Consider the following 22,205-nt stretch of genomic DNA (forward strand, 5'->3'; position numbering starts at 1 on the left):
GTCTTGGTCATGAGAGATGGGCCTCGACTGCAAAGGAAAAATGTCTGTTAAAGACCCAGCCGAGAGGAAGACCACCCAGGCATCTGGTGTGGCCAAAAAACCCATGAGCCATTTGTTTGTTTGTTTTCTCCAGCAACCTCATTCATGTGAGTTCGGTGGAAATGAAATAACTGACCCAATTAATTCACATGTAAAATAAGAATAATCCCTTCTGCCTGTTTTCAACACCAGAGGTTGATATAGTGGGTCAACTGAGGTAGTGTCAAGGCGCTTCTGTACGTGCATCATTATTTCGGTTAGGGCACCCTCGTTGAGTGTTTCCTGTGTGCTCCTCACTGCATCCTTTAAGCCTACCAGTCCCATTATTATATTTTTAGTATACCCATTTTACAGATAAGGAAAGAGAAGCATAGAGAAGTTAACAGTTTTCCCTCTTAGTGTTACATCTGCATTTCAGAGAGTATCATTAATATCCCAACATTGTGAGATTAATTAATGGGGTCCTACAGCATTTCAACAACCAGAGATCTAATCCCCTCACCAGTGCACCACAAAGGAATGCCTGATGGAGGAACCATATTTCTGGGAAATACCGATGTTCCTTGAAAGTTTTCAGAAATAGACATTTTCCCTAGTTTATAAAAACAATATTGAAATAATTTTCCCAATGTTGAGTTTTACCCCTAAAATTGTTCTTAAACCTCTAGCCCTTGCTGCTACCAGTTTCCTAGACGTAAGTAGCAAATGTGACTCCTTAAAAATATGTATATGTATGCATCTCTGCATCTAATATGTGTGCCTTATTTCCTAAAGGTGAGTTCCTGCTTCACTTCATAGCATTAAAAATAACACTTCCCAGTGTCTGCACAAAACGCCGTGACCTCCAGTGCTCCAAATAACTTTATCGGCTTTACAGCTTTATGGTTTATTGGAAAGAGCAAGGAAAGGCTTTGGATGCCACTCAGATCTCTCGCTGGTTTCCTGCCCTTTCTGAGGTTATGATACCCTAGAGGTTGGGAAAATTAAATGAAAGTATTTGTAAACTATATAGCACTGTATAATATTATTTCAAGCACAAGTAGCTCAAAGGCAGAATAAGATGAACCCAGGAGGTAGGGAGGGTCTTTGATATAGAACTGGGAGGTTTTCATTTTTTAAGTTTGTAGGCATTATGAAAGTTGAAAAAAATCAGTGTGATCACGAGGGGAAAGCATGGTGGAGTTTCGCTCCCACAGCACTAAACTCCAGTGCAACATTGCTGTAAGGATTTATGAAAACTTGTCTCCTTGTGCTGTAAAATCCAGTGCAAAGAAAGCACTTGCATCTGGTATGCTGCCATTTTATTATTTTTAATAACTTGCTTCCACTCTGATGCTCTAAATATTTTAGAGATATTTTCTCTGCTGTACAGATTTCCAGGAAGAGACGTTAATACATCATTATAAAACCACACGAGTTGTATTAACTTCCTGTTGCTGCTCTAAGAATTTACCACAAACTCACTGGCTTAAAATAACAGAAATTTATTAATAATCATACAGTTCTAGAGGTCAGAAGTCCAAAATGAGTCTCACTGGGCTAAAATCAAGTTGTCAGCAGGTCTGCGTTCCTTCTGGAGGCTCCAGGGGAGCATCTGTTTCCTCGCCTTTCCCACCTCCTAGAGACCCTGCCTTCATCTTCAAAGCCAGCAATGAATGGCAGGCGAAATCTTTCCCCTGCTACTATCTCTTCAAGCTCTCAATCTTCCGCCTCCCTTTTCCAATTTAAGGACCCCTGTGATTACATCGGACTCACCTGGATAATGCAAGGTACTCTTTCCCTATTTGAAGGTAAGTCAATGGGCAATCTTAATTCCACCTGCAAACTTAATTCCCTTTTACCATGTAACATAACACAGTCCTAAATTCCAGGGATGAGAATGTGGATGGGCAGGGAGGGGGCCCACCACATGGGTTAAATCTATTTTTAAATCAATAAGTATCAGACACCTAGTGTGGCAGATCCTTTGAAGAATCCTTGCCCTCCTTAGCCAGCTGAGGCTTGGCTTTGGAACGTGGATGGTAGGGAGGGGGAGGGAGACCCTGTTTCCTTAGGGCTAAGCAGTGGTGTGCTGATAAACTTAGCAGGGAGGAGGAGGAGAGGTGGACTTGTGGGCATTATAAAAGTCTGAGAAAAATTATTTACTGATTTCTGTGGTTAATATACTCCCACATGGTAAGTTTCAAGCTCCCAACATAAAGCCAACTAGTTCAAAAAATCCTGAAATGTAACAATCTATTCTTTTGAAATAGCACACGCCTGGGGGAGACTACACAGCCCCAAGTACTCTAGTATAGGGAATACAAACTTGACCGAAGCATACCAGTGCCTCTGCACATCAGCCCTTCACCCTTAGAATTAACTCCTCCTGGACCCCACCGACTGACTGGGTGCTAAGGAGCTGGCTGCCATTCACACCCCTGTGCTTACTGAGGACCAAAGAGCAGCCCCACGTGCTCTCTTACTGCTAGAAGAGAGAGCATGCAGGAGGCAGCCGATCGATGACTCTCTCATCATTGATGCTTCCCTCTCTGTCTCCCCCTCTCCCTTCCTCTCTCTGAAATCAATAAAGATATATTAAAAACAACAACCTACTACAGCTTCTTAGGACTCTGTGGGGAAGGACAGTAGGAAGAGGGGGGAGGGGAACCACACTACACTCTTTCTTCTCTGGCAGATGAACATTTTTAGGAGGTTTATTTCCCCCAGACCCCATACTAAGTATCAAAACTAAAAACACTTTGAGGTTTAGAACAGATCCTATCCCTAATACTCAGGGAGAGCTGAAGTGGGGTGAACACCAGAGGCCACGCTAGAGGCTCTGGGTGGCAGTGGGCTGCTTGGGTTCCACCTGGCTCAGATTCCTGGACAGCAGCCACTTCCAGGGAAGGAGGATGGTGTTTTGCAGGCTGGTGTCCATGAGCGTGTTCACTGTGCATTTTAAAGAATAAATGCTCCATAAGCACAGCCATTATCGCTTCTCTTGGCCATTTTCACACAGCAATGTGAAATATGCCATTTCTAGATGGCTAATGTCCATTTTTCTTTTATCTGACGCAAGCTGCTGAATAGGCTCACATTTAGTATGAAAGCTACAGATTTATATACAACAGGAAGAGCTAGGTCATGGTGGCCGTGGAGGCCAATTACCGGAGAAATCAAGTCTGTGCAAGGACCAGGTCGTTTAGGTAGTTTAGATTAATGCTCCCCAAATGTTTATGTGCACAAGGATCAGCTGGAGAGCCTGTTAAAATGCAGATTCTGGGTCAGAGGGTCTGGGGTGGGGTCAAGATTCTGCATTTCTCACAAGTGATGCCAGTGTAGCTGGTCCAAGGACCACATTTTGAATGGAAAAGATCTACATATCAATTCTGTCTTCCCATCTCTCACTTTCAGACAAATTTGTACCAATAATTATTATATTTATCATATTAGAAAAGCCAACCCAATTAAGATTTCTATAGTTAGTGATTGCTGGACAGCTAGTGTTATGGTATAACTTGGAAGGGGGAAAAGGCTGCTTTAACTCAACATTAAAACCATTTAGGGCCCGGCTGGGCGTGGCTCAGTGGTTAAGCGTCGACCTAGGATCCAGGCAATCAGTGTTCGATTCCCGGTCAGGGCACATGCCCGGGTTGCAGGCTGCAGCCGATCAATGACTCTCTAATCATTGATGTTTCTCTCTCTCTCTCTCCCTCTCCTTTCCTCTCTCTGAAATCAATAAAGATGTATTTAAAAAAAAAAAAAAAAAAACCATTTAGGCCACTAACATTTCTAAATCATATACATTACTTGACCCGTGAAGAAATTAGCTATAAATGACCCACAAGCCAGCCAGTTCCAGGTATTAAATGACAACTAATAAATGAGTTTTAGGTTAAGAAGTTGCAACACAGTAATTCCTCAGAATCTGTGCCTCTTCATTCAGTTCTTGGTGATGATTTAATGATATTCTTAATCCTGCCGGCAATGCGCACAGACTACCTTCTATGTGAAGGGAAACAGGGAGGGGAAGAGAAGTTGAATGAAAAAAGAGTGGAGAATAGAGAAATAGAAAGAGAGAGAAAGATAGGTTAAAAGTTATTATAATAAAAATGTTTTCAGTGAGGGTGTGTGTGATAGCAGGTCAGTTGGAAAAGGATTGCTGAATCAAATTTTGTAAACAAAGTTCCTATACTCTTTTTTTTATATACCTCCAGCATTTCACTACAGTTCCACATGTGTAAGTCCAGTCTCATCTCCTCCCCAGAGCCTACATCTCTATAGACATAGCATCTAAATCTACAGATCTTACTGGGCCTTGGGAGAAGAGGAGGTGGGACTTATAGACTCATTTTACAGGAATAGTTCAGGGAGGGGTATGGTCTGCTCAAGGTCACACAGCACAACAGGATGCCTTCCAAGAAGAATTTCATCTGATCCCCAGCAGGTAGAGAGCTCCTCAAGGGGAGAAAAGACTCATATACTCTCATACATTCTATAAGTCTTCAGCTTTTGGCTTCATTAACTCTAACTTGTAAAATCATTCATTGTTTAGGAACCAGGCTTAGATCTTGACCAACATTCAATCTTTAAAAGTAAAAAGAAGGGGGGAAGAGAGCAAGAGCAGGAATAGGAATTGTTTCCATGACTTATATCTGCAGCATGTGTCATACTGGGTGCTCAGTATTATGAGTCAACCCCTTGCCCCTAAACCTTCCGCACTAAAACCTACTACAGCTTAGGACTCTGTGGGGAAGGACAGTAGGAGGAGTGGGGAGGGGGAACCACACTACAGTCTTCCTTCTTCTTTAGCAGATGAACATTTTTAGGAGGTTTATTTCCCCAAGCTCCAGAATAAGTATCAAAACTAAAAACACTTAAGGTTTAGAATAGATCATATCCCTAATACTGAAGGGCAAATGCACTCTCTCTCTTCTGTCAGTAAGAGAGCATGTTCACCTATTTCACACTCAGCCTGGAAAAGTCAACATGTGGATATGAACATGGTGCACCACTGATTTCCATTGTTACTAACTGCCCTGCTTATAGCCAAATGCACAGTGACTCCTTTGATCACTCGCCTGAGGGTCAAGGTAGTGTGGTGACAGAGAACTCTAGCTCCGAGGCCCGTCAGCCTGGATTTGAATCCTACTTCTGTTTACCAGCTGTGAGCCCTGGGCAAGTTATCTACCTCTCTGTGGCAGTTTCCTCATTTGTGAACTTGGGTAATAAGAGTAAGATATAGTTCGTAGGGTTATTGCGAGGATTAAATGAGTTTGTTTGTACATGGACCGTGTCTAGAAGAGATCCAGGCACATGAAACACTTTCAGTCAATACTAACTAACCATCCTTCCCACCATCTTACCTTCTTTCTCTGAATTGCCTTCATTTGTTGGATTTCAGCTTCTTCAGCTTCCTTCTTGATTCTTATAGCCTCTTCTCTTTTTAGCTAAATTATGTTGAGATTACAGAAGACAAAAAACAGTTACTGTTTTTCAGTCTAAACCTCTGGAACATAAAATTATGATGAAAAGTAAATTACAGTATTGTTTGTGCTGTACCTTGCCATGATTATAAGTTGGTATTTCAAGCTACTTAGAGCACAGAGACGAGCCAGGCTAATTCTGCCTATGAAATTTCTCTTTGTATTTCTTCCTTGGTCTCTGTCTCTCTGTCTCTCCCCCACCCACCTCGCCACCCTCTGGGTTGGGGAGGAAAAAAGCTGGGCAGATAACTGTTCCTGATTATAAAATTCATAGAGTTCATTGTAAAAAAAAATCACTAAGCACCTTAAATCTTTTCCTTTTTTACTACTTTCATGACTGTTATTGGGTAAACAAATCCCTGTTGTTGGAATCAAAGTATTCAAAACATAGTACAGCTAACTTAAACAAACAAAAAAAGACATTAATCAGAGGTCCTACGGACTAATAAATGGCTTGGATGAAAATTCTAGATATTTATCTCTTCACTTCTCAGTTCCTGATTTCTTTGCTTTTGAGGGTTTCCTTTTGCAATTGGTTGAAAGGTTTTATACTTCTGACTAGAAACTGCTAGTGCTCAAATTCCTTGCCAAACTTAAACTAAGAGAGATGGATTCTGACCTTTTGCTGGTATTTAGATTGCATCAGCTGAAGTTGTTGTTTCTGCCTCACTTCAGCCTCTGATTGGCTTCCACCTAAGGAAAAAAAAGTCACGAAGTTGAAACATGAATGCTAAGCTGAAATGTCAGCCGTCAGAAACTAATTAATACATGATAAGACTACACCATGAGTTTCTTTAACATTTTCATACCTCTAGAAATAAGGATATAACCAGTTTTCATAGTAAGACATTAAAGAATAGTAATCGCTTAAACGAGAAACAGAGCTAGTCAGAAAGACCATATTCCTGAAGGAACAGGACAATTCTACTAGAGTTTTCAGTCATGTCAGTATTCAAGTTTTCATTTAGATTGAAATCATACCTGAAGGTCCATACTAAATAGTAAGAAATAGTGGCTGTCTTGGAAATTCTAGAACATTCCTCCTGCTTGAATATAACCATTTCTTAACCTAATAAAGATTATGATCAATGATGCTTCAATTGCTTTTCTTCTTCTGACCTTATTGCCCTGTATTCAGGTAGCAAAACTCAGGAAACCCTCAGGGCTCTTGCCATTAAACGAATATGTAGTCTTTATAACCCAGTTTTTAAAAATACAATGGAGCCCAGCTGGTGTGGTTCAGTGGCTGAGCCTCGACCCATGCACCAATTTGGTGACCCTGGTGTAGGTTTGCTCTCTGGTGGAGGCATGCAGGATGCAGCCAATCAATGTTTCTCTCTCGCCCTCTCTCTTCTCTCTCTAAAAAATAAAAACACATTTAAAAAAAAAATACAATGGAAAAATTCTAGTTAGTAATTGATTATCAATCTATACTATTGATTGTTCTTTCTTTAGGTATTCAAGAGAAAAATATGAATGTTAGATTACTTGCCTGCTCCTTCTTAAACTTAAAATAATTTGGGGCCAGAATGCAGCTTGATAATCATCTAAGAACTGCTGTTTAGGGATTTCTCAGTGTTTATTCAACCTTGCTGTGTATATTTTAAAAATCCCTTTGAAATAATTCTCTGGTGTTTTGGTCACTAAAAGTGTCAGTTCTCTGAAAGATTCACTCTCACAGAAGATGCATTAAAACAATTTGCATTCATCATAGTTTTTATAATTGAACTGAAAAAGACACCATAGAGACTTCTCATCTGAGCCCCAGAAGAAATATAAAGTTCTGTTTGCTTTTGGCCTTTTCATCTTTGTTGTGGGAGATGGAGGACAGGGAAAGAAAAAGTGAGGTCTATTGAAGCTTTATCTAATGTTACAGCCACTTTCAATATCTCTTCAAACTATTCCAATATTTTAAGGGGTAGAGGAATAGGGGGAAAGCTGAGGATAAAAATAAATTAAGAAAGTCAGAAGTCTAAGCATTTACAGATTCTGTTCAAAAATCATCAAAAAGTTTAATACATTCTAGAACTTTTTTTCTACCCCCTAGCCTCTTCCCACACAGATATCTTGATATGTGAAAAATGAGATTTGAAGACAATAGGCACCAACCATTCCAAATTCCAAAGCCAGGTACTCGAGTCCCTAAGCAGCATCTTCAAGGGGGTAGCTGAGCCAGTTTGGGGAACCCTGACTAGCAACTACCTTCAGCCTATCAAAGAAGTTGGGTAGGTCAAAGGGAGGTAGAAATCAGAGGAAAGATGTCTTTGTGGATTCCATCTGCTCTGTGTGTTTGGGGAAGGAGGAATCTTCACATAAAGATGAGCAAGAGAGGTTGAATGAAAATTACTTGGAGATCTCAATCTGTATCCCCAAGAGACTGAGGGACATAGTGGACCCATGCCTAGAAAAGTCAGAGCCTAAAGGCTGTTGTCAGTTGGCTACTCAGATAGATCATAAAGAAGTGGTGGCTGCGTGGCAAATGGCCTATGTTCCCAGAGTTTGTAAGGATAAACAAGTGCCTCCTGTACTCCCAATCTGGGTTGTCATGAAGGAGAATGTTAATCTAAAGCTCTGCTGAAGGGACTTGCCCAAGTGGGCCGCCTAGAGGAATAATGCAACCCTACAGAGAGGCTACCTACCAAGAGCCAATGGTGAAGCCACGTGTGTCAGCAGGGGAATATTTCATCTCTATCAGGGGAATCCAGGTCAAAGATGGAAGGCAGGAAAGGAAGAACTCTGAAGAACTCTGAGAACCCCAAGGGGGAGGATGCATATACCAAGAATGAGAAACCATGATTAGTGCACTACAGACCCCTATCTCCCTTCTCTCCCCTTCTCCCTTTGACCCTGGAAGGAAAGCAGAACAGTCAAGAGAGAAAAATTCCGGAGATTAAAGATGGAGGTAGACTGAGTGGAAGCTACATTGACTCTCCCCTGGGACCAAACTGAAATTACAACTAAAGTACAGAAAAACTACCCTGAATAATCAACTGCAACTGAAGATGAGATGGAGAGCACCCTCATAACCAAGAAGGAAAAGTGGAGACTGCATAGAGACTGGTAGGAAGTGTGGAGGCACGAGAGGGCTGGTTGGGCACCCACAGGCAGCAGCTCAAGGTCCAGAGGGATATCTCAGCTGTAGGGGGTTCCCACTGAGGAATCTGGGGTCTAAACCCCAGGCTGGGCTTCTCAGCCAAGAGTAGCAGAACTGAGAAGGGTGCCCACATAATATACGGCTTTAAAAAGTAGCCAGTCTTCTGTCTGCCAGGGAGAAATCGCTGGAAAGGCAGGCACCCTCGTAAAGAGCCAATGCACAAAGTTTCGTGTGCAGCCACTCACCTTGGGCTCCAGCAGAGGGAGAATAAAGTGAACTGGAGCTGTGTGAGGAGAATCTAGGGTTGTGGGTTCTGGAGACTGAGATAAGAAGGCACCCCTCTGGATACCTGTGCCAAGTCATTCCCCCATACTACAGAAGACATCTTTCTTAGGCAGGCAATTGGCTGCTTTTGCCTGGGGGAAAAGCAATTGCCCCACCCTGCTGGAAAACCTTTCACCCTACCCAGAGGAGTTTCTACAGCCTGAGGCTCATTAAGAGAATCAGATTAATCAACTTTCAGGTAGAGGCAGATCTCAGAGTGCTTTGAGTCTTTGCCTGATTTGCTTCTGGACCTGGGCCTTGGAAAAGCAGACTTTGGTGTACATCTTGGTCCTCTCCAACTGCACCCAGCCTCAGCAGAGGGGACCTTAAGCTGAGGATTGTTGATAACTCCAAACAGGGTACTCAGCACCAGTCACAAACTGCGTCTGACATTGGCCTGCACCAGAGACTCTCCAAAAAGACTGAGTCCTAGCAGATCTACCTAATACTTAGAAACAAACCCAAACAGGCAGCCAAAATAGAGAGACAAAAAAACAAGCCGCAAATGAAAGAACAAGAGAAGTCTCCAGAAAAAGAGTTAAATGAAATGAAAATAAGCAATCTATCAGATATAGAGTTCAGAATACTGATTGTAAGGATGCTCAACAGCATGAGAAAAGATATGGAAACTATAAGGAAATTAAGAATGATATAGCAGAAATAAAGAATACATTGGAAGGAATAAACAGCAGATTAGAGGAAGATCGGATCAGTGAATTAGAAGACAAGGTAGAAAAAAATCACTTAGAGATCCAAAAAGAAAAAACAATAGAAAAACAGGAGGACAACCTAAGGGAGCTGTGGGACAACATAAAACATAACAATATTTGCATTATAGGAATACTAGAAGAGTTTGAAAGTAAGCAAGGGTTAGAGGACCTGTTTGAAGAAATAATGGCAGAAAACTTCCCTAACCTGGTGAAGGAAAAAGTCACACAAATTCAGGAAGCACAGAGAGTCCCAAGCAAGAAGAATCCAAAGAGGCCCACGCCCAGACACATCATAATTAAAATGCCAAGAATTCAAGACAAAGAGAGAATCTTAAAGGCAGCAAGAGAAAAGCAATCTGTTACCTACAAAGGTGCTCCCATAAGGCTGTCAACTCACTTTTCATCAGAAATTCTACAGGCCAGAAGGGAATGGCATGAAGTATTCAAGGTAATGCAAAACAAGGACCTGAAACCAAGACTATTCTATCCAGTGAGGCTATCATTTAAGGTAGATGATGAACTAAAGAGCTTCCCAGACACAAAAAGGCTAAAGTAATTTATCACCACCAAACTAGCATTGCAGAAATTGTTAAAGGAACTGCTGTAATTAGAAGTAGAAATAAAGAGAAACATAGGCATAAAGAAATAAAATGGCAATAGATAAGTATCTATCAATAATAACCTTAAATGTAAATGGAGTAAATGCTCCAATAAAAAGACCTAGGGTGGCTGAACAGATAAAAAACATGACCCAAATATATGCTGTCTACAAGAGACCCATCTCAGAACAAAAGACTCACACAGGATGAGAGTGAAGGGATGGAAAAAAAACTTTCCATGCAAATGAAAAAAAAAAAAAAAAGCTGCAGTAGCAATACTCATATCGGACAAAATAGACTTCAAAATGAAGACCATAATGAGAGACAAGAAAGGTCACTACATAATACTAAAGGGATCAATCCAAGAAGAGGCTATAACCCTAATAAACATATGCACCCAATAAAGGAGCACTTAAATTTATAAAAAAACTTCTAAGTCAACAAGATGGCAGCATAGGTAACCATTGTACCTGTCACCTCCCACAGCCACATCAAAATTACAACTAAAATACAGAACAACCAACACTCAGAATATCCTGAAATCTAGCTTAACAGAAGTCCTACAACCAGGGAACTGAAGAAGCATTGAGACCGGTAGGAGGGGCGGAGACGTGGGTGGGTAGGGGCTAAATCACAGAGACTCAGCCATAGTCCCATACCCAGGTGCTTCAGTTTAAAACCCAGAGGGTTATCTCAGCAATGGAGGTTTCCATCAGACCCCAGCCCAGGGTTCCAGGGCCGGGAAGAGAAGTCTGCACAACTTTGGGCTGTAAAATCCAGCAGGGACAGTCACTGAGGAACGCAGAGGCTGTTGGGAGTCCCAGGCAGCTCCTCTTAAAAGGCCCATGCATGAACTCTCTCAGACACGCTCCCTCTCAGCTCCAGTGCTAGGCAGCAGCTTGAAAGGAACATGAGACATTTGGGGAGGAACTAACTTGCCTGAAATTGGGGCGAGAGGTGAAGGGGCAGCTTTCTCCCAGACACAAGAGCTGGCAGAGGCCATTGCTCCTTTGGCGAGTCCTCCCCCTACACCTGGGGAAAGAAATAGACTTACAAGTCCAGGGAGCAGAGTCCTAAACAAGAGGAACCCAAAGAGGCCGACACCAAGACACACCATAATTAAAATGCCAAAGGTTAAAAAAAATGAAAGAATCTTAAAAGCAGCAAGAGAAAAGCAATTAGTTACCTACAAGGGAGCACCCACACAACTGTCAGCTGATTTCTCAACAGAAACCTTGTAGGCCAGAAGGGAGTGGCAAGAAATATTCAAAATGATGAAAAACTAGAACCTACAACCAAGATTACTCTAACCAGCAATGCTATCATTTAGAACTGAAGGTCAGATAAAGAGCTTCACAGATAAGAAAAAGCTGAAGGAGTTCAGGGGAAAGAGAAAACTCCCAAACCAGTACTACATGAAATGTTGAAAGGTCTTCTTTAAGAAGAAGCCAATGAACAAAATAATCTGACAAACTATATAGATCCAGAGACATTGATGCATGCAACAGACGATCATATTTCAGAAGGAAGAGGGAAGGGGGGTGGAGGGTAGGAAGAGATTAACCAAAGAAGTTATATTCATATATGTGTAACCCATGGACACAGACAATAAGGGGGCAAAGGTCTGGGGAGGGGGTGGGAGTGAGATGGAGAGGGTCAATTGGGGGGGGGGGGGAATGGGACACCTGTAATACTTTCAACAATAAAGAAAATTTTTTTTTAAAAAAGAAATAAAAGACAAAAAATAATAACTAAAAAATAAATGATAAAAAATAAATAAAATAAAAATATAAATTTCCATTTTCAAAAAACAAAACCAAAAAACTTCTAGAAGACTTTAAAGGAGAAATTGACAGCAAGACAATCATAGTAGGGAACTTTAACACCCCACTGATTTCACTGGATAGGTCTTCCAGATAAAAAATCAACAAGGAAATAGTGTTTGTAAATGACACACTAGATCAGATGGATTTAACTGACATTTACAGAACATTCTACCCCAAGGCTGCAGTATATACATTCTTCTCAAGTGCACATCAGTAGATGAGTGGATAAAAAGTTGTGGTACATTTACACCATGGAATACTATACAGCTGTAAAAGAAACAAAAGGGTCACTTACCCTTTGGGACAGCATGGAGGGAACTGGAGAGTATTATGCTTAGTGAAATAGCCAGTCAGAGAAAGACAAGCACCACATGATCTCACTTATATGTGGAATGTAATAAACAAAATAAACTGATGAACAAAGTGGATCCAGAGACATAGAAGCATGGAACAGACTGAGGGATCTCAGAGGGAAGGTGCGGAGGGGGGAGTGGGTGGGGAGAGAGTAATCAAAGAACTTACACAGACACAGACCTCGTTATGGGGAAGGCCTGGAGGTGAGTTGGATGCCGGTGGAGGGGATCAATGGGGGTAAAAAGGGGGCATCTGTAATACTTTCAACAATAAAGATAAATTTTTAAAAGAAAAGAGAAAAATTCAGCTGTTCCCCATTTCCTTTGCTAGCTTTCTACCCCAAATAGACCTGGGCTGGAGCATGGAGGAAGTTTTAATCTTCATTACTAACAGTTTTGCCTAGTAGCTATGACTGAAGATTAATTACTGGAATGACACTGTTTTATGCCTAGAATTGGCTGAACAACTTTATTAGTTGAGAAAGACCAAAAATATCTAGTTTAATCCAAATAGTAAAGGGAAAAACTAGTCCCACAGAGCCAGTTTGAGGGGGCAACTTAGGAAGGACAAAGCTGTTTCCTGGTCACGCCTCTCAAATCTGGTTTATTCAGTGTAAAGGTGACACTGAAATTAACCCATTTCATAAATACAGTGGGGAGATGGTGATATTGCTATTACTTTCACCCATTAAATGATTTCCAGCTTATTTTTACTTATATCCTGGAAAAATAATATTTTTCTAAAACGATTGCAACAGTAAGCCCTTGACTCTTGACCCATTTGTATTAATGAAACCTGTGGAAACTGTGCACCCAGCCCTTTAAGTTCTTAGCTGCTGCTAGAAAAGAAAAGGGAAGGAAGGACTGAATGATTCCCATTAGGTGGCCTCCCCACTGGAAGATTCAAGCACCCGGCTAAGGCAGCCCAGGCAATTCATCACACTGGCAGCATGCGCATCAGAGGCCCAAAGGTCTCTATCTGTAGAATGAAAACAGGGGTGACGTTTCTCTTTATACCCACCACTGGGTCCCCAGCTCACTCCCATCATAGTTTTGGAGTTGAGTCTCCATTCATTTTTTCCTGTTTGCATTTAAATGCCATGATTAATATGCCTGTGATAGCTTTTACTCCCACCCTGACTAGTGCTCTGACGGGGCGTATGCAGCAACCCACGTAAGATTTCTTCAGAGCTGATCATCTAAGAGGCTCTAAATTATCTGGCAATTAAGTCATCACTTTATTCCCACATAACTGTGGCATCATATCTTTGCTACTTGCAAAAAATTAGAAACAATATACCTGCATACTTAAGTGTTTTAATTTTAAATGCATTCCATTCCAAGAAGTACAGTGACCCAACAACCTGTAAGATATATTCAAAGACGCACCTAGGCGAGGTGCAAACAGGATCCATGCATGCCCTGCCCTGCCCCATTCAGGCGATCACTTTGCTCTCTTACCTAGCCGCCTTGGTACCAGGTTAACTGGCTTCGCTCTATGTTGCTCCTTCCATTTCTCCAGGTTCTCCAGCTCTTTCTCAGCAACTAAGCCAAGTGAGAAATATAAAACCATCCATTATTAGAATATTGAAAGGAAACTGGTCCCTTTAAGGCATTAAAAACAACCTTCAGAGGGTAATTAAATACATGGGAGCATGCGTGGATGAAATATCCAGGAAGGAAAGACACCATTCAGTCCCAACCTCTCAGAGTCACCCTGGGCCCACCCCTGTGACACTCTCTCTGCATTGGAAGTTCAAATCTGGAAAAAAACCTGAACTCCTACTAAAATAAAGGAGTTTTGTTTTTCTTTCCATTCTAGAGAATGTATGCAAAACTAGAATTTCATGTCAATAAGACCTTTTCACACACAGGCAAATATACATCCCCAGGTAATTCTGATGCCCATATTCTTTATTTTAAATGTTCCCCAAGCTTACTGCTACTACAGGCGTGAGGGCTCTGCACTGCAAGTGGGCAACCCTGCTCTGGTTTCTGGCACTTGGAGCAGCAGTGCTCAGTCCCCACATATACACTCCCGGTGACAGCAGGGGATGCCAGACATATTAGTCTGTAGTTCTAAGGCATGCCGGAATCTCCCCCATTAGACCTGATTGTTCCAAATGTCAATTTATAATATTTTTTAATTATTAGAGGAAAAAAACTTCCGAAACACCTCAAAACTCCAGACCACAATGAAGCTTAAATATTTAAGTCAAAAGCTTGTGAAATGCCAAAACGTTTGTGATTCTGTTGGTCAACTGTTGGCAGTGCACAGTCACTGCATAGCAGTTTTTGTCATGCCCGGCACTGACCCACTTTACCACCAGGAGGACCCTGTCTGGTGGAGACCCTTTCCATAGTTGCTTTCCTGCTGTGCCCTTATGTCTATCATTAGTCATGAAATTAAATTTCGGCCCTGGTTTGTGTGGCTCAGTGGTAGAGCGTCAGCCCATGCACTGAAGGGTCACAAGTTCAGTTCCCAGTCAAGGGCACACACTTGGGTTGCAGGTTCAATCCCCAGTCCCAGTCGGAGTGTGTGGGAGGCAACCAATCAATATCGATGTGTCTGTCTGTCTCTCTCTCTCTCTTTGTGTATATATATATATATATATATATATATATATAAAATATCCTTGGGTGAGGATGAGCAACACCAATAACAAAATTACATTTCCTACCAAGATCTAATAGAGGAGAATACAGAATCCCAGCACTAGCCCCACAACGTGACTTGAACAAGCTTCCTAACTTCTTTGTGCACTAAATTAATTTTAGTTCTCCTTCCAGCTCTAACGTATGATGCTATAACTTTAAATGACAGCATTTATATTACTGTACAATTTCAATTAGATATCTTATACACCCACTAGGCATAAATATGAAATGAGCACAGTGTGGTCCCTGTCCTCAAAGAGGCTGTAATCTAGAGAAGAAAACTGAAGTGCAGCAGGTCCTCCAATAATGTTGTTTCGTTATATAATGTTGATAAGATGCCATAGAAAATTAGCTCTTCTTTATATCAAGCAGCCTAAGGTAAAATTGGTTTTATTCTACATTGTTTCATTTGAAGTTGCAGAACCTATCAATAATGTGAAGTGTATTTACTTACTGTACACAAATAAAAATAATAGAGCAGACTGTGATAGTTACAAAATTCTGGGAGCACAGAACCTTAAAAATAATTCCATTAAGAAGGGATAAAACATATCAAGAAAGAGACAAGTTATATTAAGTACTTAATTATTTCAAGTATATAACTTGTCTATTTGAAAAGTAGTCATAGTCCTATAAAAATATCTGCAGTCAGCCCATCTTTATGGGAACGAGGCAGGTCTACTGGGAAAGTGTTTAAGCCCAAGAGAAATCTGAGATTTACAATTGTGCTATGAGTTCTGTTATTAACCTAGAGAAACAAGTTTAGAAGCATTAACAATATAATAATTTTAAAAGGTAGAATTAAAAAATTAAATAAAGAAAAAGAACTTGATGAGATCTGGTGAGCATATTCAAATCAGAAAATAAAAATACTGCCCGGCTGGGTATGGTTCAGCGGTTGAGCGTCAACCTAGGATCCAGGCGATCGGGGTTCGATTCCCGGTCAGGGCACAGGCCCGGGTTGCGGGCTCCATCCCTAGTCGAGGGGCGTGCGGGAGGCAGCCGATCAATGACTCTCTCATCACTGATGTTTCTATCTCTCTCCCTCTCCTTTCCTCTCTCTGAAATCAATAAAGATATGTTAAAAAAAAAAAAGAAAAGAAAAGAAAAGAAAAGAAAAGAAAAGAAAAGAAAAGAAAAGAAAAGAAAAGAAAAGAAAAGAAAAGAAAAGAAAAGAAAAGAAAAGAAAAGAAAAGAAAAATACTTCAGACCAAAGCAAACCAATTGTATTCTGTAAGACAATGAGAAGCTTTCTGAATGTTAAATCCATGTACATACTTCTTTGCAGCTGACTTCTTCGATTTTCATTTGGTGCTATCAAGGTGTATGCACCTATGCTAGAAGGAAGACAAAAAAATTGCTTATTATCATGAGAAACTACTAATGCCTATAAACCACCAAGCATTTTTCCTGCTAATATGCCCTATTTACCATCATTGCCATCAAATATGTACTATGGAAAGCACTCTTCTCATTAAGACCCACGTCTGTTCTCCAGAAGCTTCACAATCTAGTTGTCAAGGTAAAACAAATGCACATGGCCAAATATGGAAAATAAAGCAGTTGATGAAGCGTGACAAGTGACTGCTTCACTACTGGCTCTGGTAAACTCTGCAGGGGTCGATAGTTCCTCTAGGTGATGGGCAAGTCCCTTTGAGGTGGCTTTAGACCTGCATTCGCTTCCACGCACCCCATATTGAGAGTACAAGAAATACTCATGCATTCTTTGTCCCCACAAACTGGGAATATGGGCCATTTGCAATGTAGCCATCTCATCTTACATTATTTTTTACTGAATTTATTGGGGAGACATTGGTTAATAAAATTATATAGGTTCCAAGTGTATATTTCTATCATTCATCATCTGTACATTGTATTGTGTCTTCACCACCCCAAGTCAAGTCTCCTTCCATCACCATTTATCCCCCCTTTACCCTTTCTACCTACCTCCACCCCCCTTTCCCTCTGGCAATCACCATACTTTTGTCTGGGCCTATAAGGTGTGTTTTTTTGTGGGCATTTGTTTTCTTAATCTCTTTACTTCTTTCACCCAGCCCCTCAACCCTCCCCTCCGGCAGCTGTCAGTCTATTCTCTGTATCTGGACCCTGTTTCCAGTTGGTTTGTTAGTGCGTTTTGTTCATTAGATTTCATATATGAGTGAAATCACATGGTACTTGTCTTTCTCTGACTGGCCTTATTTCCCTTAGCATAATAATCTCCAGGTCCATCCATGCTGTCCCAAAGGGTAAGAGATCTTTTTTATAGCTGAGCAGTATTCCATGGTGTGAATGTCCCGCAGCTTTTTTATCCACTCATCGACTGTTGGGCACTTGGGCTGTTTCCAGATCTTAGCTGTTGTAAATTGTGCTGCTCTGAACATAGGGGTGCAGGTTAGTGCAGCCATCTCTTCTTGATGACCCATCTGAGTGGCCACCTGACCACAGTCTTGTCCTTTTGAGTTCTGACTCTTCCAGGCATGGATCCCTCATTCTCCTTGGGACACTGGTTGAGCATAATCAGGAGCTCAAAGAAGCAAGCAGTCACTTCAATTCATGGGATTATCAGAGAAGACTTCGTTTATGCAAAAATATTCAACTCTGTTAAAATATTGTGAGGCTCTGAGGGCAGAAACTGTGATTGATTGATCTGTTTATGCCAAGCCCCTGGCACAGCACCGGGTACAATGTAGCTACTTGACGAATGTGGGCTGAATTAAAATGAAAGGATGCCAACACCCAGTGTGTGAGTTTGTGCTGGGTGTGAGTTTGTGCTGGGTGATCCATGTGGTCCCACAAGAGCATGAATAGTTCATAGAGCAAAAATATAGCACAGCAACAGACTGCAGCATACATGTGGTTACAGTGCTAGGGGACATGTTATGTATAAACACGATCAGCTTATAAATGTAAGTTTCCCTTAAAACAAAAAAAAATAAATAACGGGTACTCTTAGAAGTCTCTCTCTTCAACACAGAATGAACAATTTCAAAGGACAAATTAGCAAAGACTGAACTGCAGAGGCCAAAAGTGCTGATTAACAGAAGCCATTTCTTCCTTAACTATTTATGTTCCTAGCAGTGAGCCCTCGGCCAGCTTCAAACTGGGCTTTAATTTTAGACTTGTAAATGGGAGGTGGACGACCATCTTTGCATACAAATAGGGCTGCTGGATGCCCAATTACCTAATGTATATCAGTAGATGTTGCATGTGTAGCCTAGCATACGTGCAACGTTATGAATACAAAATTAGGAGGCTGCTGCTAGAAATTAACCCCTTGTCCACTGCATAGTCTTTGTTCACCCTAAGAAAGATTTTTCACTTCTCAATTGCCAGCACTTTCTAGGGGCTTGAGAGCTGCAATCCTGTGGATAGTACCTTGCAGGCTTGAATATGGTACAAAAGTGAGCCATTCTGCTGAGCCTTAAAGATGATACATGAGATAATGGATATACACGCTAACCATGAAATGACGGGCACAGTCCTCAGTGTTCACTAAGATTGTGGTATGGAGCTTCTCACCTTCCAGGGATTTGACTATACTGCAGATCAGTCATTGTTAAATTTTAGTGTGCAGCAGAATCACCTGTAAGATTTGCATTTTTAACAGTTCCAGGTAATGCTGGTCTCACGATCTGGGGACCACACTTTGAGAACCACTGCTCTAGGTCAATCAAGCTGACTTCAAACATCTGAACTAAAGGGGAATTGATAAAGACACATATGCCAAAGATCATGAGATTAATTAAGCAATAGCGCTAAGATGCAAACCTAGGACTTTTGACTCAGACCAGTCAGGTATCTGCAGCTAACTCCAGCTCAATGTAGAAAGCATGAAATATGATTGTCCTTAACTTCAGCCTCTTGATAGACTTCCAAAGTAATGTACTTAATTTAACTGAGCACCTATATACACTTGTGTGAGGGACACCACCACAAACAGACACCAACCACTTTCACAGAGCTTATGCTTTAGTTATGAACCATTCATGAAACCACCGGACACACCATAAGGGTACACAAACAAAAGTCAAAGTGAGATGCAAGTAGTGAGAGATCCAAGGTGGAGGAGAGTCAGAGACCCCAGAGGGTAGAAAACTTTAGAGAAGACTAGCAAGTTGAGGCTTAAAAGATAGGATCTAAAAATGGCAAAACGTGTTTGTTTGCTCAGACTTTGTTAAGAGCAGCTTCATAGAGAATTTTCCACGTTCCACACGTCTCTCTTATAAAAATTTTGCAAAAGTAGGATTAATATGTTTGTAGAAGACTTCATTCTATAATATCTCATCTGATTAAGTTCAAGTCTGATAATATCACGCTAGAATCTTTAGTCTCAGGAATCAGGTTGTGGTCAACCTGTGGCCAATGTGTGTAGGTTACAGGTACCCAGACACAGTCCAGGGCTGTGAAAAGAGGAAACAAATCGTCTAGTCCTGAAATCAGAGGTTTCTAATTGAAAGCGTTTAAGCAGAATCCCAGGCTCAAGGACAACGGTCCAGTAATAAATGTTTTATGTTAGAGAATTTCTTAGCAACCCTCTGAGCAATATTTTATTGGCTGAGAGTGCCAAATCTAAAACAGAATACTCAGAGGAAAGCATTGCCAAGGAACAGAGCTTCTGTTCCTCTTATTTGCTATAGGAAGAAGAGCTTACGTCTAAGGACCTGCCCTTTATTTTCTATATCATGTGGCAGAACGTTATGCCTTGGTAGATACAAATATTCATCCCTGTTCTCATAGTTTTTCCTCGACTTGAATAACAAATATAACTTATTCAAGCTTTCAGTCAGCCAATTAGCTCCCCCCCACGGCAAAGGCCTCTGCTGTTCTAACCTCCACCTCATGCCTTTCAACAGCCTGACTCTCAAAGCTGCTGATCTACACAAGCTCAACCTACCTTTCAGTATTTAGTATTCTGGTCATTTCCTGATCAACCAACATTCAAGCTACTGAAATAAATGTATATCTTTGAAAATGAGTTTCCTTAATTACCTCACTGAAACTTTATGAAATATCTCAATTCGTCATATTGTTTTCACTCTCCAACAGCACATATCAGTGAGATACACGAAGGGAAGACATACAAAAGAATAGCACGAAGAGAAAAAATCTTCCCTGCACCATAAAAAAAATAAATACATTCAAGAAATGTTTTCCCTGTGAGGCCTCTCCTGAGCTACACCACTCCTCCTCTTGCATACATTCTGGCACAATTTTTATGAAGTCTCATCAATAAGCCCTCTGTGAAAAAATGATATGTTGAAGTTATAAAAAATATCTTGGCTGGCTAAAAGTATTACATAAATATATCCCCTGGTGTGTACAAACTGCAGATGTAATTTAAATTTCTAATTAAGAACAACATTGGTTGACTGAAGGAAAACACACAGTCAAAAGCAAATCTTCAGAAAGGGCTAGAAGATTATGTTACAAACATAATTTCAAGCAGAATAGTAAATGTAGTCTACCGTCCTAGAAAACATTTGTTTGAGGTTTTCATAGTCTCATAGCTTGAGATTTTCTAGAAAATCTTATCCTTGGGTGAAATTGTAAAAAAGAAGGACTTTTGGTTAACCAGAGGCACTGGATAGAGGTTTATTTTCTAGGTAAGGCTTTCCATATTGGTTTTTGCTAAATGATCTTCAGTGCAAGAATCCGAAGCTTACTGTTTCTAGTCAACGTGAGTCAAAACTTTTGAGGCACTCAGGCTTTAAGAGACCTTTTATAAACACACTGTATTTCCAAGAGAAACATAAAATGACAAGATCAGACTGAGTAAATCATCCTTAACCCCTAAGCCGTTACATCAGCCCTGATCCAGCACTCCACACCTCCAGTGTGGACGGGCTCATGAATTCTCTTTGGTTTTAGAATGTGCAGAGCCCAAAACATCGTCTGCACACCCGAGAGGCTGATGTGCAGCTGCTTAGTTCTATAATTCACAGCATCTCTTAGAGAGATGAATAGATACCCAGAGGGAAAAGATAAACAAGAGATCAGGTGGTCAGAGCCTTTGTTCACGGGATACCTTTATGGAAACTAGAAAGAAGTGCACACGCACACACACGTCCATACAAGGGTTCCCATGCAGGCCATGGCTTAGTGAGGCATGGCAAACTTAGGCAAATTAGGAAAAAGTGCCTCTTCTCTCAGATGGATATAACCCCACACTAAGACAAAGGGTTTGGTATTTACAGTTGAAACTTGAACAACACGGGTTTGAACTGCACCAGTCCTCTTATACTAGGGGTTTTTCAATAAAAACAGCCCTTCATATCCAAGGATTCAACCAATTGCAGATCAAAAATAGTCTTTTCCCATTCCCAAGCACGGATTCCCACCTCTAACTGAAAATACTGGGGGGGGGAGGTAACTAGAAAATCTTTATTTCAGATAAAATTATATTTCCATAATTTAGGATAAAGCAAACATATTTCCTTGAGTCCATTATCTTAGGTAATTGTGATTTCCATGAATAGAGTTACTCAGTATCATTTGAAAACTTGCCTACATGCTTGTTGAAAGCTTCTGTAGCCTTTTCTTGGTAGGAATCCAGTTTTTCTGAATTCTTCCCTTTCCTTCAGGAATTCCATTTTGCATTCTTTATAAAAGGCAGGATCATTATAGTAAGCCATTAGACATTCTTTCAATGCAGAATTCCTTTCCAGCATTTTACTACCATAAGGATTTCAGACTCCTTGCAACATTTGGTCAATTCTTGAACTTCTTCAGAGTGTCTCTCTTGGGCCTTCTCTCTCATTATTTTAGGGATCAAAATAATGTCTTTTTGACATGTCTGAGTGCTGCTCATATAGCCCAGCAAGCACACTTCTCAGGATTTATCCTTCTGGGTCAAGTGCCATCTCGGTGAGAGAGGAAGACTGAAAATACTGGCTTTGATCCACAATTGGTTGAATCCATGAATTTCACAGGGCCAACTGTAGAGTCAAAAGTTATATGTGGATTTTTGACTGCTTGGGGGGCTGGAGCTCCTAAACCCCATTTTTTTTCAAGGGTCAACTGTACTTCAGCTCCAAATTACCACCTTAGCCAGGCATGTTTGTGCAGTTACCAACCTGCACAACCTTACAGGATGGACCTGAACAATGTCAAATTTCTTCACTTAAAACACACACA

At 40.9% G+C, this 22,205-nt stretch overlaps 1 protein-coding gene and 1 pseudogene across 1 annotated transcript in view; both read right to left on the minus strand.

Annotated features, from left to right (window-relative positions):
* Nucleotides 1-20,960, minus strand: part of EPSTI1 (epithelial stromal interaction 1) — an 80,023-nt gene extending 59,063 nt beyond the window's left edge. The window contains exons 1-5 of the mRNA XM_087813732.1: nt 20,874-20,960; nt 16,350-16,458; nt 13,875-13,958; nt 6,127-6,200; nt 5,388-5,471 (exon numbers count right to left, since the gene is read on the minus strand). Of these exons, the coding sequence (XP_087669858.1) occupies nt 5,388-5,471; nt 6,127-6,200; nt 13,875-13,958; nt 16,350-16,458; nt 20,874-20,960 (438 nt within the window). The remainder of the gene's footprint in view (nt 1-5,387; nt 5,472-6,126; nt 6,201-13,874; nt 13,959-16,349; nt 16,459-20,873) is intronic.
* Nucleotides 20,961-21,575: 615 nt separating this feature from the next.
* LOC148093702 (COX assembly mitochondrial protein homolog pseudogene) lies at nt 21,576-21,828 on the minus strand (annotated as a pseudogene).
* Nucleotides 21,829-22,205: the final 377 nt, after the last annotated feature.

The sequence above is a fragment of the Miniopterus natalensis genome, chromosome 2 (assembly GCF_054644295.1).
Source record: "Miniopterus natalensis isolate mMinNat1 chromosome 2, mMinNat1.hap1, whole genome shotgun sequence".
Lineage (NCBI taxonomy): Eukaryota > Metazoa > Chordata > Mammalia > Chiroptera > Miniopteridae > Miniopterus > Miniopterus natalensis.